Source organism: Trachurus trachurus (assembly GCF_905171665.1).
Source record: "Trachurus trachurus genome assembly, chromosome: 1".
In the NCBI taxonomy this organism is placed as follows: Eukaryota; Metazoa; Chordata; class Actinopteri; order Carangiformes; family Carangidae; genus Trachurus; species Trachurus trachurus.
In genome coordinates, this window is record NC_139891.1 from 34,659,605 (window position 1) to 34,678,263 (window position 18,659).

General features: G+C 40.4%; 2 protein-coding genes across 2 annotated transcripts; both read right to left on the reverse strand.

Moving 5' to 3' along the window:
- Window positions 1-4,922: 4,922 nt before the first annotated feature.
- LOC310990114 (interferon-induced very large GTPase 1-like) lies at window positions 4,923-8,576 on the reverse strand. The gene has a single exon (XM_083977371.1). The coding sequence runs from the start codon at window positions 8,493-8,495 to the stop codon at window positions 5,967-5,969; it is 2,529 nt and encodes an 842-aa protein (XP_083833497.1). The 5' UTR covers window positions 8,496-8,576; the 3' UTR covers window positions 4,923-5,966.
- Window positions 8,577-8,653: 77 nt separating this feature from the next.
- On the reverse strand, window positions 8,654-18,088 carry LOC310990346 (interferon-induced very large GTPase 1-like; the record flags this gene model as incomplete). The annotated part of the gene is made up of 4 exons (XM_083977692.1): window positions 18,044-18,088; window positions 12,048-12,162; window positions 8,940-10,322; window positions 8,654-8,713 (listed from the first exon to the last, which is right to left on the reverse strand). The coding sequence occupies exons 3-4, from the start codon at window positions 10,317-10,319 to the stop codon at window positions 8,654-8,656; spliced, it is 1,440 nt and encodes a 479-aa protein (XP_083833818.1). The 5' UTR covers window positions 10,320-10,322; window positions 12,048-12,162; window positions 18,044-18,088.
- Window positions 18,089-18,659: the final 571 nt, after the last annotated feature.

The following is an 18,659-nucleotide window of genomic DNA, read 5'->3' on the forward strand; positions in this document are numbered from 1 at the left end:
GTAAAGCAAGAGAGACAGTGTCACAACTAGTGCAATGATGTAAAACTGCAACAGCAGACAATTAGAGCAGCCTACCTCTGAGCTCTACTGCACCCAACACGCGCCCACCAGAACCGCTCGCTCCCTCCGGCTCACCGCCGCTCCGAGCACTGCAACGGAGCGGGAGGATGAAGCCCCAGGGCCAATAAAAGTAAAACACCAAACAATAACTAACACGGCATGCTTACCTTAGTGATATGACGGGGAGACTCGGGCATGCACGCCAGCCCGCGCACCGAACGCGCCGCACAGCAGAGGCAGAGAGGGAGAACAGCGACCAAACACACCTGTCCCAATCACACACACAGCGTCGCTCCACCAGCTCGCCGTTGCTCCAACACTGCAACGGAGCGAAAGGATGAGGCCTCAGGCCCAATAACAGCAAACACAAACCAGCAAATATGCAGAATTCCTACCTTAATGATACGACGGGAGGACACAAACAAGCACGCCGGCCAGCTCACCGGACGCACCGCACAGCAGAAGCAGAGAGGGAAAATGTCGACCAACACAGCTGTTTTAATCACCTAACAGTGCCGTCCCCCCATTAACCTGCGCCAGGCTGACAACAGCGCCATGCAGTGACCAGGAGGGAGATGACTCACCCGGTCACACAATCAAAGGCTGGAATCAAATGTGCTCATGCAGAAAGAAATCACCTGGATATTCAACCCACCAGCAGGTTCACATTTTGGAGGAATCTGGGAGAGGCAGATTCATTCTGTGAGGAGAATTCTTAACCAGATACTGAAACAGCATCCTCTTGATGACGAACATCTCCACACGGTGTTGTGAAGTCGAGGCGATTGTAAATGGCAGACCTATAACAAGAGTGTCAAATGATCCACATGACACCTAACCATTTACTTCTTTTGAAAAGACAACCAGTGCTGCCTCCTGGAGTGTTTCAAATCTGAAAGAAGATGTGGTCTTATAGTGGACCACAGTGCACCAACAAGTTCATGGTTGATGGGAAAAGTTGAAAAGACAGTTTCTGATGCAAAAGGTCTTGTTAGACGTGCTTTTGTGAAAACTAAAACTAGTGTTTTGGAAAGACCAATATATAAGTTAAGTTTATTGCTTGAGATGGAAGAATAATTCAATGTTGTGTGTGATGTACTTGTGTTTAAAGCATGTGATTTATGCTTCACACTAAACTTGAGTGAGTTACAGTAAGATAATGTTAGATAGATGTGTACTGTATAGAATACTCTTTATGTGAAGACATTTATACTGGTTTATGTAAACAAAAGGAACAAAGGGATATTCATTATTTTCAGTGTTTCAGATTAAAGCAGATATCAGCTTCACGGCCGTTTCGGCTAATGCTGCGTTCAAGGCAGGCTTTTGAAACCGTAAGTTACAGCTTCAAGTCACAACTACGACTTGGTAGCGTTCCAGGTAACCCGTAGCTCGTGTTTTTACCATCCTGTTGTCTGTGAAAGTTCCCTATAACGGCCACTCGTAACTTCCGACCCGTGAACTCGTACCAGATCGAACTGGTATGACTTCACAGGAAGGAAAAACACAAAGTACGAGTTTCTTTGAACGCACCATGAGTTAGCAGCCCCCGCCCTTGTCAGGCATCAATTGGTCCTCGTGCTACGTCACCACATTCACGCGCATCCCTTGGCTGCACACACAGCCCTTCATGCCGTTCTCTCTCCTCATTGGATAACACTTGTATCCCACAAGGAAAATTTTCTCCTCGGGTTACAGCAGAGCAGAGTGACGGAGAGACTCGTGTTTAGGCTGAAATACTTCATGTAAGTGATTGCTGACGGAAAATAGGACTATTTAGGACTTATATTAACAAAAACATTCCACTGATATCTGCTTTAAATGACGCTTTAATGTGTAGAAATGTAATTGTTATGCCCCAGCAGTAACAATTAAAGCAATACTTACCGATCTGGCATTTCACTCAGCACAGCACAAACATTTGAAAATCAACAGCTCCACCTCCCTCACAAGTCCCACCCACCTCTCCCTCCTGCCCTGCTCCTGCCGCATCTCCACGAGCCCCCTCCCTCCCTGCTGCATGCGTTGGCATGGCAACGGTAAACAGAACAGGAACGTGAGTGAAACGGGAACAACACAAACAAACACAACACCGGAGTTTTAAACCGTATAAACCAGAGGGGAACCCTCTGGGCCTTCAAGGTATTCAGTGAAGGCCTAAGAAAAAATATTGAAATAATTATTGTACTACTATATATTTATTTTATTTTTATTTTTAATTTTAATTTTATTTATTTATTTTATACAGTGAGCAACACACAAGTAATATTAGATAATTGTTATAAAGTTGGGACTAATATTTCTTGGGAAACAATGGGTTAATATAATGGAACGGCAAATGGACCAATCACAATTTTTCTTCCAACGGTATCTGGGCAGTAAATCATCGTCTCCCCCTGCAGGGCCTTCAGTGGCTGTGACTGAAGGCCCGTGTAATGCAAGTCAATGTGGGCATGAATTTGAGATTGACAGGTGTCTTAGCCAATCATATTCCACTGAGTTGTGGGCGGGACCATATCACGACAGCTTCCGGGTATTCGCGAATACCCAGCAGAACAACATTGCCGCCAAAATAGTGAGGGAGCGGGTTGCCAAGTCCGCTTATTATACGTGACTTTGTTTTACGTGACTTTGTTTTTCTGTGAAGTCGCTTATATTGGTAGTCGTGGGTTGCGGGTTTTTGGACTTGTTGTTAAAGTGTAGTTACTTATTTAGGGCTGCTTCCAGCTCCATGAGTTGTCAAGCAGATATTTTCGACATTATTTAATTATTTAAACGCAGGATAGTTTGTCCTCCTGCTGGACCTGTCACCCCCGCCCCTCCCTTCCCCCGTACACACACGACACTTTGCCACGGTGACAACAACAACAACGAGATTGTCTTTCACCCTACAGTCTATGCTTTCACCACGCTGATCAAGAGAATAGTTACCGTAAGGAAAGAGCGGAGCCTACAGTCTGTGGCCGGAGCGCACATTTATTTATTAGAAGTTTAAATGGTGCTGATTAAACGCATGACTTTAAGCTGGGTCAGTTCTGCTGTTGAAGCCCTGAAGCCCCACAGACCCACAGACCCAGCGCCGCAGCAGCAGCAGCAGCAGCAGCACAGAACCGAATTTGTACTGTAAACCTACAATTTGCATATACCGGTAGTTTGATAGCCATTAAGGCCAGTGAAAAATGGCTGAACATTTACAAAGAGCTTGTGCCTTTTTCCCATGTCACCTCAGGAGGTGTTTGTTTTATAGCCACTTTTGGCAGAAATATTAAATCCACAGTGAAATCCAACTGTGTCTAAAGCTCAAACAAACACAAAAAACATTATCAAAAATACATCTTTAGTTGTTGAACAGCTCATGATTGACATTTTACTTTCATTCCAGCTAAACAAATAAGTGAATGTGTGATTTGCTAGTTTCTTTTTTTTTTTTTTTTTTTTTTTTAAATAAGTGATTCATGATAGCCAGCTTTGAATGACTGTTTTTCCAGAATCACCTTGTGTGTTGTGAAGCCAGTTAGGGCAAAGAAACATGTAATATGCCGACCATCCATGTGACAAGGCTCTGGCTATTATTTCTATTGCTATGTTTAATTTTTTATTGCTACATGGTCCTATTGAAGGCCCAGGGTCTGGGTCCACGGTTCGCCACTGGTATAAACGGACTCGGTGATGATGACTGATGAGTTTTATAATAAACTGTTGTTAGCCTACTGCTACTGGAGACGCAGGGGAAGTGATTGTTACAGATTACAGTTCTCAACGAGCCGGGCTGGCGGCCGGACCAGCACCACCTGATGCGCTGGTTCAGGCCGAAAATAAATCCAGACCGAGCCGAGTCGAGCCGCGCCGGTCCGGACTTCAACCGGGTCCGGACCGCTGAGAACTCACAGAGCTAACAGTAGCCTAGCCGTTAGCACAGAGCTAACAGTAGCCTAGCCGTTAGCACAGAGCTAACAGTAGCCTAGCCGTTAGCACTGGATGCTTTATAGACACATGTGACTTCCTGTGTTTACGTATCACTCGGGGCTGATCACTATCAACGTTACAATATCAGACATGAAACGCCACGACCAGCTGCGGCTGCAGTTATTGGTCTTTTAAAAAACTATTTATTTCCAAAAACCTTCTTTCTTGTGTGTGTTGTGACTCTAGTCATAACGTCTCTGCTCTAGTCTCCTCTGCTCTCTGTGTCCTGCTACTGCTCTGTGTCAATAAGCGTTCTTCCTGGTCGGGAGGGGGGAGAGGAGGAGAGGGGTGCACAAAGTGATTACATATTAAGTAGGTTCGGTCGCTCTTCAAATCTTATTAATCGGACCGAATAATATTATTGGTCAGACTTTTCTCAGAATTATATGAGAATGAAAAAATGATGAGTTTTTAACCCTGTTGGGTTTCTCTTACATTTTAATGTATCATCAGATTATTAATAGCATTTTAACTTAGACAAAGAAATGTGCAAAAGTTCCAGAAAGGTAAGTATTGCTTTAAGGGCTGCAATGTAAGCGCCATTTATTATTGTTTAGTTATTTGCATTGATTTATGCTGATTAATAATCAGTTTGAGTATGCTTTTGAGTTTTGAGCCACCTGTGTTACGGTCGATGTCTCATATGGCTTCCGTAGAGAAAGCAGGAAGTGAAGTGTTGTTGTGAAGAACGTGTTGAATAAACGAGAAAATGGCGGAGCAACACAGTTGTTTTGCTGTCTGTGTCGGCACCCAGCCAGCTCAACGAGTACAGCGCTCTCGTGTCATTTCTCATGAAGAACAAAGTAAAGAAAGTAAGATAGCCACTACAACACCTATGAGAAAATAAATCAAAACGTTTAAGAGCCTTATGTTATTTTATTATACATTTGAAACAAATATGCCAATAAAGATCGATAAATTCAAGCTGTTTAGATGAATTTACTGTTCACCATGGATCAAGTCAAAACTGAGTCTCCTAAAATAAGATGTTCGTTCTCAAACATGAAAAATGAAATATTTACTGGAGAAATAAAACTTAACATGGTCTTTCACTAGATATGGTGTGGGTATTATATCATGCTCATTAATACCACAAAAGATTGATCACAACAAATATTTACAAGTGGTTGCGGAATCAATTTCATTTAAGCTAAGTTTAATAATTGATACACTTCTTTAAACATTTTCCTCAAATGACCATTGAACCTGAATATCAGAAATGCTCACACAGAACAAAACAACATTCATAAATGATAAAAACCTTAGAAATATTGTCTTTACATGACTTTGATTCTTTGCAAGATTCAATATGAGATAAACATGGACAGAGCACAACAAGAAAGCTCATGCCGACGTAGATAAAATTACAAATTATTATAAATGACGTTAACATAATGTCAGTGAAAACTTCAATTAACATGACTAAACTAAGAGACTTCCACAGGTTTAGAATCTTGCTCTCCGTTTTCTCTTCTCTTCTCCATTCAGTGTCTGGCAACATCTCTCTCACCAGCCTTCTCTCATTCATGTTCACTGAACCTCAAAATTTCAAATTCAAATTTCAAACTAAATAAAAAATCACTGCATTTGTTTCATTTGGTTGATATCGTCAAACAAAACAAACAACAACAAAACAAAAACAAAATAAATGAAATGGCAACATAGTGGGTTTTCCACCACTAAAGAACTCTCGACTCCATTAGTTTTTATGCCAGTTGTTCTTCTGTGCTGTATGTTTTAAGTCTTAATATGAAAGTAACAGAATCTGATTTGTGAATCCTGTTCTTTGCGTTGATATTTTATATATTACAAAAATGATCTGTGATGATGATGATGATGATGATGATGATGATGATGATGATGATGATGATGATGATGATGATGATGATGATGATGATGATGAAACCAGTCTGGAGTCTGGTTGTTTTTGGTTAATTCAGCTAGCGCATCACATCCAGACTTTGAATTGCATCGTGTTTTTGGATGTCTTTCCACTGTTTGGGAATTTCTCCTCTACCCTGGAATTTTAATCCGTGTTTCCTCTCCAGGTCACTTTGAAATCGACACACAAACCACTTCCAGTATTTCACTTCAGACCCTTGAGGTGTAATGCTCCAGTCAGCGTAAGGTGAACCAGCAGTATGGTACTGCTTATGGGGAAAATGTTCACCTGAACCGGAAGGGTAAAATATGCAGTCACTTGCAACTTGTGTTGTGCAGAATTCAACAACCAAGTGATCTGTGTCTTTCCATCCCCGTCCTCTAATTGCATTAGATCGATGAAAAGGAACACTGTGTTTGACAGGACTGTGATTTTCCATAGTGTTGGTGCAAACAGCTCCACAGAATGGACACTCTTCCCAGCAGCAGTCACACAGCAGGTCAATCAGGATTTGATCAGGCTTCCGTCTGCATTTATTCACCTTATCCAGTGAGACGCTGCTCATGATGAGTTCAAGGCCTTTCTCTATCTCTTCTATGAGAACGTCAAAATTGTTTATGTCTTTGATGATTTGGGGACCAACATCAAATATCAATTTTTCTTTTATCTTACTGGAAAATTCCTTCAGCCACATGTCTGAGTCTCCTCTCTGAGTTTTGACTTTGTATGTTGCAGTAAAGTAGGCCAGACTCACAAGTCTTTTCACATCTTCAACATTTTTCTTGAGTATAACTTGTGCTTTGCCTCTGTGTGATTTGAAGATGTATTTCTCTACCTCCTCTCTGATGAAACTCTCTACTTGTTTTCTTGGTTGATCGATGTAGGTCATGAAATCACTGAAGTTCTCTTTCGCTGCCAGTGACTTCAACACATGTTTCTCCAGGTTCAGTCTGTTCCCACTGAATGCTGGGACAATACATCTCATCTCATCAGCGAGATCAATGCCAGTCTTGTTACAGACAACCTCAACAATGGAATCCTTCAGTTTGTCACAGATCAGTTGTCCAGTTTCTTTTGCCTGTAGCCTCTGGTTCTCTAACTCTCTCTTCTGGGCCTTTTTTTCATCATCAAGCTTTTTTCTCTCCTGTAGCCTCTGGTTCTCTAACTCTATCTTCTGGGCCTTTTTTTCATCATCAAGCTTTTTTCTCTCCTGTTGCCTCTGGTTCTCTAACTCTATCTTCTGGGCCTTTTTTTCATCATCAAGCTTTTTTCTCTCCTGTTGCCTCTGGTTCTCTAACTCTCTCTTTTGGGCCTTTTTTTCATCATCAAGCTTTTTAAGAGCCTTCTGCTGGATAACTTCATCCAGTCTTTTTTTTACTCCTCTCATCTGTGCATCAAGAAACTCCTGGATTTTGATTTCAAATTGGCCTCGCCACTGAATCAACATTTCTTTGTCTTCGTCGTCTTTAAAGAAGTTGGTCAGTTTTTCTTTAATTTCTTCATAAGGCTTGCTCATTTCTGTTGAAAGATCAGTGACCTCAACCTTGTCAAGTCTTCCATTTTTAATGCTGTTATACAGCTGGTCTTCAATGGTCAACATGTTCTTCCTCAGGGCCCAGGTCCAGTTCCCGTACTGAACCTCAAGTTTTCTGTACACAGCAATTTCATGAGTGTTTCGGAAACTGAAGACAAAGTTTTCACTCAGCAGGGCTTCCCACAGGTCCTGAACTTTGCTGTTGAACTCTGACAGAGTAAGGCCAATAGACTTTGAGGCTTTAGAGAGGATGAAGTTCTTCAGATCTTGGATGCTCTCACTATAACCTGGATTTGGAGGAGCCATAGGTGGACTTCCCTCCCATAGCTGGGCAAAGTATTTCACATCTTTTTGCACATCAAATGCAATGATGTCACTGAAACACTTGGCATCACAACTCTCCTCTTCGGCAGCTAGTTTGGCCATCTGGTCCAGCATCTCTTTCAGGCATCTCTTTCCTTCCCTGTTCATCTCTGCAGCTGAAATATCTGCAACATTCTGGTGGACAAACACACAACTTGGAGAAAGTTTAACTTTCTTCATCCTCATGAAAGCCTGGACAACAATCTGCAGAATATCTTGCATGTCAGCTGGATTCTCTCCAAAGATGTTGATCAATGTCATGTTTCCTAGACCAACAACAAATGTTGCCAGTTCGTTGTCGTGGTTACGACTCATGTTACCTAATTCAGGAGCACGCAGTCCTTCAGTGTCCACCACCAGAACATAGTCAAACTTCAACTCTGTCTTCATCTCCTCTGACACTTTGACCAGCTGCATGAAGGCCCCCCTGGTGCATCTGCCTGCACTCACTGCAAACTGTAACCCAAACATGGCATTCAGCATGGTTGATTTTCCACTGCTTTGTATGCCCAAAACTGACAACACAAAAACTCTCTGCTTGCCCAGTTTCTTGATGACTTCATCTAAAAGACTAGAGACCCATGTTAGAGGCACATGAGCTGCATCTCCATCCATCAGCTCCATGGGATGTCCTGATATCATCAGCTCTGCAGCCAGCTCAGGGTATTTAGACCAGTCAGTCTGTTTCATCTGTCTTTGTTTCTGCAGGGATTTATGGGCTTCATAGATCTGTCCAATTTCTCTGAAGATGTGCTCCAAGCCAAAATTGGCTGACTGCAGTTTTTTGGAGATTTGTTCAAGCTCAGTTTTTTTTTTTTTCAACAGATCAGGGTTATCATTTTTCTCCTCTAGGGCCGAGATCTCAGACGACTTGGTCTGATAGCTTTGGAGAATTGCCGTGAGATAATCTGTGGAGAGGCCATCCATTAAGATCTGAGTCCATTTCAGGAAATACTGTTTTTCTGGTGATGGCAAAGTTGAGAGACTTTGAATGAACAACTTCACCAGTTCACTGCAGGAAGCTTTACATTGTAGTTGTCGTATTTTCATCAGTTCTTCTTCCTTTTTACTTTTCTCCTCCTCAATTTTTCCTTTGTTTATTTTGAAAAAGAAAAGTTTTACTTTTTTTTTTACCTTCTCCTCAATGTTTCCTTTGAGGTTATAGGTTTCTCTGTGTGTTTTGCACCACTCATGCCACAGTCGACCATGGCAAGGGAGGAATTCATCTTTGATGGTTGAAAGATCCTTCCCCTGAAGTAATCTCACTATCTTCATAGCTGCAGATTTCCCTGTTTGACAGACTGTGTCAGCTTCATCCACCCTGATTCCAGAGACCTTGGCCATGGTTTCAAGCTGGAAGGATGTATGTTGTCCAGACAAGATCTCTTTAATGATCCTTTTCAGTTCTTCAGAAACATCTGTCTGCAGGTTCCTGTTTTTTAGACGTATTTTGTATTTCCCCCCTTTACCTTTAACTGTACTACGATCCTCAATGAGAAGGATGAGAGGTGTTGGAGACTTACGAAGAGTGGAGACTACTTCATCATATTTATCACCTTTTTTCAGAGTTGGGACAAGAACAACATTGACTGAAGATTTTTTAGTGAGTATGTCACGTTGTTTTTCAATCAGCAGAGCATCACCATGAAGATTACAGAAGGCAGTGCAGTCAGTGAAGGTATCATTGGGATTCCCAGCAGGACAGTACCAGGCAATCTCTGCCACACCATCCATCAGATGGCGAGACCTGGTGCTACCTGGACAGCCTCTGTGGAAGAAGGTGTTGTGACGGCCGTTGATCAAAGTGTTGATCAGCTGAGATTTAGACACTGACAGTGAACCCAGCCGGAAAAATGACACCATGGGGGTCTCAGCTCCACTGATGGCCAAAGTCTTGGTGGTCATGATGTTTGATTTGTCTTCAGTTTTCTTCCATGTTTTTCTTATTTGTCTGAATGTCCACAAAGGACACTCAACATCCATTGTGACTGGGTCAGGGACAAGCAAAGGTAAAGCATACTGACACTGTGAGAGCTTTGTCACCATGTTCTGCTTCAGGAAGCTGTCTGACGAGTGAAACACTGCCATTTGAACGTCCATTGGATGAACATGAGTCTGAAATGACTGATCACCATCACCATCATCATCATCATCATCATCATCATCATCATCATCATCATCATCATCATCATCATCATCATCATCATCATCACTGCCGTCTGTGTCAGCAGTTTCAGACGCTGCATCAGGTTTTGAATGGCTCTCCTCAGCACTTTCTTGTCTTACAGGAATATATCTGGCTTCGTAGTCTAACATCATCAACCTCTGAAGAAAAGTATGAGCGAGATCCTCCTCAGATATTTCATTTTTCTGTTTCACTGGCTGGCCTATTTTAAGAAAATCTGCAGGTGACAACTTCTGCTGTTGTTTGTCTTGCAGGTGAAGTCTCTGAAGAAGAGGTCCGGTTTCTCTTTGTTGATTCGTCATGTTCAGCTCTTCTGAAATGTTCACCATCCGCTGTAAATGCAGACATAAAAGGTCATTCAGTGGGACAGAAGTAAAAGGTGCTCAGATCTTGTGGAAAGAAAAACTATTTGTTCATATCGAAGCACCTACAGGACAATGAACCAGATGAATGTGGCATTGATATATTTTGAGAATTATTTTCTGTGTTAGATTAGTTACTTTAAGTTTCACTGTCAGTTGTATGTGAAACAGCTATAAATGCAATTTTCAAAACAGTAATGCATTTCTCATCACATTACAGTAAATCAATTGTACAAATACTTCTACAACAGACAAGGCCTTGTTCACATGTGTCAAATCTGCAAAGTCTGTCAGTGAATCAGACCTTCTCAACAGTGCTTCAATAGTCAAACACCAAGCGATTTACAGTTATATAAACCTGATAGATTACAGAGGCAGACAGACAGACAGACAGACAATGAATAATAAACACCTATGCATAAAATGTGTGTATACAATGATCGTCTGTATAAATGTAACTGTCACAACAGTTTAAAGTTTCATCAAATCTCTATTGCAAGTTTACAAAAGGTAGTGTGATGTAAAACATTTCTTTTGCATTTCAAAATCTCAGTGTTGTGTCAGTTAATTGGCTTGTGTCAAAGTGAATAGGTTTTTGTGGCCTATTCATATTTTGTCATCATGATCAGAAATTACATTATGATTATCACAACTGTCATCCTTCACAGTCAGCTATGGACATCCTGTCAGTTTTGTTTGATATACATGTATGGTAGGTCTTTTGCCAGTTTACTGTAGCAGACATCACACTCATCACACTGCATGTAACCCTCAAAGGATGAGTTTGAAAGTCAGTAGTGTCACTTCGGCTAGTCAGAAAGATCAAGTGAGATGTTGAAAACAATCCAAGGACTACTACCAGGGCTGTCCTGAAGAAACTGATTGCAAGTGGTGTGACTATATCAAGGCAGACACTTCAGCAGACACTGCACAAAAACTGTCTCTACAGACTCCCTGCTTCAACCAAACCATGTAAAAGTCCATCTTGCACCTTGAGAAAGACAAATGTTCTCAGATGAAACAAAAATAGAACTTTTTGGGTAATCAACGCGTCAGGGCTTGCCCCAAGAGAGTGGGTGAGTTGTGTTTTCGTCTGTCTTCAATAGAAACCAGACAATGTTAGCAGGTGTTTGATGCTTCATATTATGTGCTGGGACCCTATTTGTACTGTTGGCAAAGTATGGTGCAGTTCTGAGCATTATTTATGGCTATGAGTGGATTTTAAGTAGACAGCAGTATTTTTGCTATCGTGTGGTCTGCGCTGAAGTTGCTACAACTAGTGACGTTAACGGTCGGCAAAGTTGTTCTCTTGTTTTACCAAAATATCCCTAAGTTTTATGACAGAACTGGATACATGAATGAATCATTTTGAATCAATCATTATGTGATGTTCAATAAATGAAAGAATGTTTATTTAAGAGTCCACTCAGAGTTTTGACCAGAGAGACAAGGGGTTTGTGCAACTTTGTAGTGTTGTACTTACTTTTGTACACATAAGACATAACCCCAAAACAAGTCAATTTGGTTGTATGTATGAGATATTCTGATGTGTTTTTCTTTCATTTGATAATTGAGGCGAATGAGAAAAACTGTAACTGTTCTGCTTTAAAAAATTGTGAAAATTATCTTTTGTTAAGAGAATTGCATGGCAGTTACTAACAATAACTGGAAATGAATAATAAAAATAAAAATCACCTTTCACACTGATTGCTGATGTAGCAGAAGGCTTGAGTTGAGATTCTTCTTTGACTATTGTCCTGTCATCGTTCTCCTCTGGGTGTTCAGCAGCGGTGTCATTCTCTGGATCACACTAAGGAAACAAAATATTTTACACAGTCAACTGGTATAGAATCGATAGGTAGCAGAGTATAGGTTTGTTGCTAACAAACATATCTGCATGTATTTCAGGATGTTGTGTATATTCCTACAAACAAGCAGAATGGGTGTGAACTTAACTGTGTTGATATTATTATTATTATTATTATTATTATTATTATTATTATTATTATTATTATTATTATTATTATTAATCTTTATTGCAGACACAACAAGTGGTCCATATCAAAAACAACAGACATGTTAAAACTGATTTAAAAAGGAGAGAGAGAAAAAGACATACACACAGACAGAGAATCAATTCTCCACATAATTCATAAGCAGGCTATCCCACCAGTGTTTTCTAAGCCTGGAGGAATACCTAGGCTATAGCAGCTCCTATCAGGGCTTGTCAAAGCCCCAATAATGCTGTTCCCCGAGTCATCCAGGCGGCACATAAAATTATACAATACATTTCTTAGAAGTGCTTCACAATTGGGTAGATTTAAATTAACAAAGAGTTGGCTCGCACTGTGCCACCTGGGCACCTGAAGCAACAACCTCAGTCCATCATTGAAGGCCACTATGAGCCGCCGCATAGCCTACTGCTTTTCTTATAGCTACACCAGAGGTGAGCTGTATACATTGGTGTACAGAAAGATCTAAACAGGGAACATTTAACATCAACTGAGCACATACTAAACCTACGAAGGAGCATATTAGCTTGAGCATATTGCTTTGAACACTGCCTATAAATATCATATCATCATGCCAATCATCAGTAAGAGCATGCCCAAGATACTTTGTCTCCTGACATGTCACGAGCGGTTTATCATCTAGGAAGAACTGAGGAAACACTAATCTCTTGTCCTCTTTGCTCCTGACTATCATGACATTACTTTTCTTGTCATTAAATTTAATGTCATAAGCATTCCCATACTGTGAACATACCTTTAACAAACTTTGTAGGCCAGCACTGTATGGACTAAAAATAACCAGGTCATCAGCATACATGAAATGATTTACAACAGTATTTCCAACAAGACAGCCTGTGTTACATGTGTTCAGCTGTTTTGACAGGTCATCCATGTATACATTAAACAAAATGGGGGACAAAATGCCACCTTGGCGAACACCATTATTTACATGAAACGGGGCCGACACAACATTACCCCATTTGACCCTCATTGTTTGGTTGGCATACCAGAATACAAGTATTCTAAGTATGTACTTTGGAATACCTCTGGCTGACAGTTTCAAAAAAAAAATTTCATGATTTATTCTGTCAAATGCCTTAGATGCATCTATAAAGCACAAAAATACAGTGGAATTCTGACTTTTATAATGAGCTACAATTTCTTTAAGAGCGTATATACACATGTCTGTACTGTGATTTCTTTTAAAACCAAATTGATTATCCATGGTTAAAATGAACGTTTCTATTCTTGTTAATAAGATCCTTTCTAGCACTTTGAATAAAATGCTAGCAAGAGTGATAGGTCTATAGTTATCCATGCAGTTTAGTTTCCCAACCTTGTCCTTAATGACAGGCACTAACAGAACAGAGGTGAGAGAGTCTGGGAGGACCCCATGGATCATGAAACCTGTGAAGCACATTGCGAGGAGAGGGCAGAGCCTTTGGCTGGCATTTTTTAAGTGCTCAGCTGTTATGAGATCTATACCACAAGCCTGGTTGCTTTCTAACATCCCAATGACTTGATATACATCGTCAGATCTAATAATCATATTCACAGAAGAGTCAACATTTTCTACCTTCAATACATTACTTTTAACACAATTAAATAAATTACAATAGTGTTCACGCCAGAGCTCAGCTATCTTGGCTGGTTCACAATCACCCTCTATGTTAGATGGTAGGGAGGTTTTACAGTTGTAAAATAGTGTGTCCAAAAAAGTGGTCTCATGGCATAATTTACCCTATGTATGGGTTAAATTGAGCATAGCAGCAGGGTAAGTTGAGCCAAGCCACTCCTTCCTTTCCATTCATCTCCCTCGTCCCACTTTACCTAATATTCCACCTGTGTTGCAGCTAAACAGAAACTGCTGGGACTTCCTGCATCATCTCCTTCAACTGTTCAGATTTCAGATTCAGATTTATTTTATTTTATTTAAATGGGAACAGTACATATTGATGGACATTAAAATGTAAATATGTGGGATTATAGCCAAGTGGCTAATTTCCATCCCCAGTCCCATTGGCAGGTTGATGTTAGACATAAGAAACAATGACAAAACATGCCTCTTCGTCTTTTAACTCTCCTCTAACCATATGTGTATTACAGGTCCGTGAGCGACCCCTAGTGGTCCGCAAAGTGACATGGTAACATATCACGTTTTAAAATATGAAAATGTTTTCAAACTGCCTGCGACATACAGCACAGTAGGTGTCTTGTTTTCAGTTTTAAGAGTGTTTACACACATACTGATGTTCAACCACAGCACATGTGAAAATTATAGCCTACATTGTTTAATTTCTTAACTGGACGCGATGCGCCGTTTAGAGCCGGACGCCCGGTTTCTATTTCTGTCGCTCACGTTAGCAGCGCCATGGATCTTGGGATCATCCCTATGTTCCCCGCTTTCCCCCAAGAAGACCCGGGGAACATAGGACCTTTTTTTTTTAAAAAAAAGGGTCCTATGTTCCCCACTGTTGCCGGTCGATGAACAAACCGGGGAATCTCTCTCTCTCTCTCTCTCTCGTAGAGTAGAAAAATATTTTTTATTCAAAAGACAACGTTTCGAGCGACTGGCTCTTCGTTGTATTTGACTCCGTACAGCAACAATATAATAATAATAATAATAATAATAATAATAATAATAATAATAATAATAATAATAATAATAATAATAATAATAATACATATGCCCCCAGACTCCTCTACAGTGGTTCAGTTTGCAAGTATGGTGTGTTTTAAATAGATAAATAGCGTGCGTCCGGCACACACGTGGCACACGCCTGCCAGAGGCACAGAGGCATGTGTAAAAACACAATTTTGACCACTTTACGCTGTTTAATGAATTTTTTTAGTTAATTTTCGTTTCTTTTGAATTTTTGTACGTGTTATGGAGCTGTTTTGGTCCATGTTTGTAAGCCTTTTTTCCCCCTGGATTATGTTTTCCAAAGTTGCAACCAGCGGGGTTTGAGTGTGTGATTGAAAACCGCCAAGGTCTGCTTCCCGTTCACGCATCGCTTCCTTCGGATGCCGAGACTTTGTGTTTATTAGTCTTAAAACATGAAAAATGCCAGAACAGGAGGTGGACCCTCTACGTGTGTTAGGTGGTCCGCAGGGCCGTTGTATAGAGGAGAAAGGTGATGATAATTCTTGGGGCCCAGCGCCCAGTAGGGCCCACAAAAAACCCCAGTAGTCTAATCTTTGTATGACTGATTTATTCTGCATAAGACCCTGACTAATACTCATGCTGCATTAGCATCAAAACAAAGTAGGCTAAATAAAAAATTATAATATATACGCAGTCTAAGAAAAAAAGTGGAAAAGTCAGGGGCCCACTTTAGTATTCTTTCAGGGTCCCCAGAATTCCTAGCAACGGCCCTGGTGGTCCGCAAGTGTTTTTTTTTTATGGGTTAAGTGGTCCCTGGTCTGAAAAAGTTTGAGAAACACTGGTGAATTATGATGTCATGTTTTTCAAACAGAAAGTCATGTGCCTATGCCTTTTAGCCGATATGTCACAAAAAACTGTAGGGTAGGCTACATGGCCATATAAAATGAAAAAAAAAAATGCTCCAGCAAACTATAAGCAAACAAATCAATGTTGACCCTGTTCAAAGACAGAAATATGACTGTTCTCATAATAGTTGGAGGAAATAAAATAATTTAAAAAATATATTTTATTGCAGTTTTTCAACATTTATTATGACGGATATTAGCATAATTCATTTGAAGACACCTAACCCTAAGCAACAAAAACAAATATTGTAATACCTGTTTTTACTTTATCATGGTGTGTGTTTGAAAACAGGGTACAAAAAATGTCCGAGGAGGACGTTAGTCATTTTTAACAGGATCTGAGGGTTAAGTGCAACATATAGCCTAGCCTAATGAATATATATATATGAATTGTATAAATCTTGAACGCAATATGTAATAAACTTTGCCGCATTTTCTAATAAGTTGTTACATTTTGCATCAGTTATTACAAATTGCGGGTTTTTATGAAGAAAATGTAATCTTTTGGTGCATTATGTAATGAACCACGAAAATGGATGTCTTAATTTTGTTTTTAAATTATCTGTTGGCATTTCATATTAGTTTTAAATCAGTCAACATAACATTCTAAAAGAGATTTTCTGAATCTGAAATCTGTTGTTAGTTCATACCTTTCCTCTTATTGCCTTTTGATTATTTACCAGGGCTCTAACAGGGCTTTAATTGTGAGTGATTTGAGGATATCTATGAGGAAAAATATCACACTATGGGCAACTGTTTCAGTTGTTATATTAAAATAAAAAGTGTGTCATTATGAAAAAAAAAAAACTTGTCCGATTTACGTGGCAGGCAGTTTCCCCTCTTAATTATAAGTGATCTACTGTAACAGGACGGCTCTCTTCTGCTGCTACACTCTCCCATTAATGAGGTAAAAAATGTATTACATTATTAGATAATGTGGCGTTAAAGGGATAGTTCACCCAAAATTCAAATTTCACTCATTATCTACTCACCCTCATGACGACTAAGAGCTGTGAGAATTTTCAGAGTCCTCCGTTCCTTCTCTGAGTTACGTGGGGGTCCGTGCAGCAGTATTTGTCCATATAATGGTTGTCAATGGACACCAACTTTCTTCGTCCAAAAAGACACACCAAAAAACATCCAAATACCTCCATAGTGCTCGTCTGTAATGTCCCTCTTGTACTGAAGCCCCGACATGAGAAATTGTTCCGAAAAAAATTAAATAAGTCTATATTTTAAGCTTGTTCGTAGCGGAAGCTCCCAGTGTCTCGGTTCACTGCTCTTCCTGTGTCAGTGCCAATCTCGCGTGATTTGCACTGACCGGCGGAAAAATTTCTCATGTCGGGGCTTCAAGACAAGAGGGACATTACAGACGAGCACTATGGAGGTATTTGGATGTTTTTTGGTGTGTCTTTTTGGACAAAGAAAGTTGGTGTCCATTGACAACCATTATATGGACAAATACTGCTGCGCGGACCCCCCCGTAACTCAGAGAAGGAACGGAGGACTCTGAAAATTCTCACAGCTCTTAGTTGACATGAGGGTGAGTAGATAATGAGTGAAATTTGAATTTTGGGTGAACTATCCCTTTAAAGCAGATCATTCAGGGAACGAATATGAGTCAGAGCCTGACACCAAACCTGCTGCAGCCATGCTCAAGAATATGCTATCCATGCTGTGCTTCAGCTTGATATGCTTACGCTCAATAAATGATTTCTTCTCATTCCAGAGTTGTCTGATTGAACTGAGGGTTAAGTGCAACATCTAGCCTAATGAGAGTTGTGTTAGAGCAGGAATGTGTAAGAGTGACTACTGAGGATCAAAGGATCTCATCATTCCCTCTGTTCTAGCTGTCTTATCATACTATCAATTATTGCATGTTATTTAAGAAATACACACTCATATTCACCTTTAAGGTGAAATTCATGGGAATATTAGTTCATGCTCCAGTGATATCATGAAAGTAGGGCAGATCTGTTTCTGGTTTTGTTTTGCTGAGTCTTGACAACATATCCACTAAATCCTCTCTATTTTTGGATGGCTGTAGATGGAGTTTGTTTTTGTATTGTAAAATATAAAACAGAATACAAATTTAAGCAAAAAAAAGGTGTCTGCTATACAATGATACTTAGATTTTCAGAAAATATATAAGTAGTTTTGTACACTCACCTTTTCTCAGGCGTCTCCTTGTCTGTGTCTGTGTCTGTGTCTCTGTCCGGTCCGTCTGTTGCTGCTTTCTTTGTCAGAGGCTCTGTCTGGACTCATCCAATATATAGCCTGAGAGCTAAACTCCTCCCAGAAGACAATAAGCTGCACCAGTAAAAGTGAAAGTAAGAGAGCTGCCCCCAATAGCATTGACTTTTGGGCCACATGTGGCATTTAGCTGGCACCTCTGGTTGAAATGTGGTATGGCAAAATGTATGAGGACCAAATCATAACCACATACGCATTGCCATATATTCAAATTTGGAGGGAATTATTCTTCTGGTATACTTATTTAACTGAGGCACTTGGCCCAGATAATAGAATATTCTTTTGGGCCGCATGTGGTATGTGACTGGTAAAATTGGAGGGAATATCTCTTCTGGGGCAGTTCTGTAATAGAAGCACCTGGCCCTATGTAACTGACAAAATGGCAAAACACATGAGGTCCACATCATAACCACGTTGGTTTTGCCATACCTTCAAAATTGGAGGGAATTCTTCTTCTGGCACAGTTCTGAAATAAGGCACTCTCCCAGATGATAGATGTTAGCTTTTGGGCTACAGTTGGCATGCAACTGGC

What these genes read in the sequence shown, in the direction of transcription:
- LOC310990114 (XM_083977371.1), bottom strand. Translation starts at nt 8,495, where the DNA reads ATGAAACAGACTGACTGGTCTAAATACCCTGAGCTGGCTGCAGAGCTG.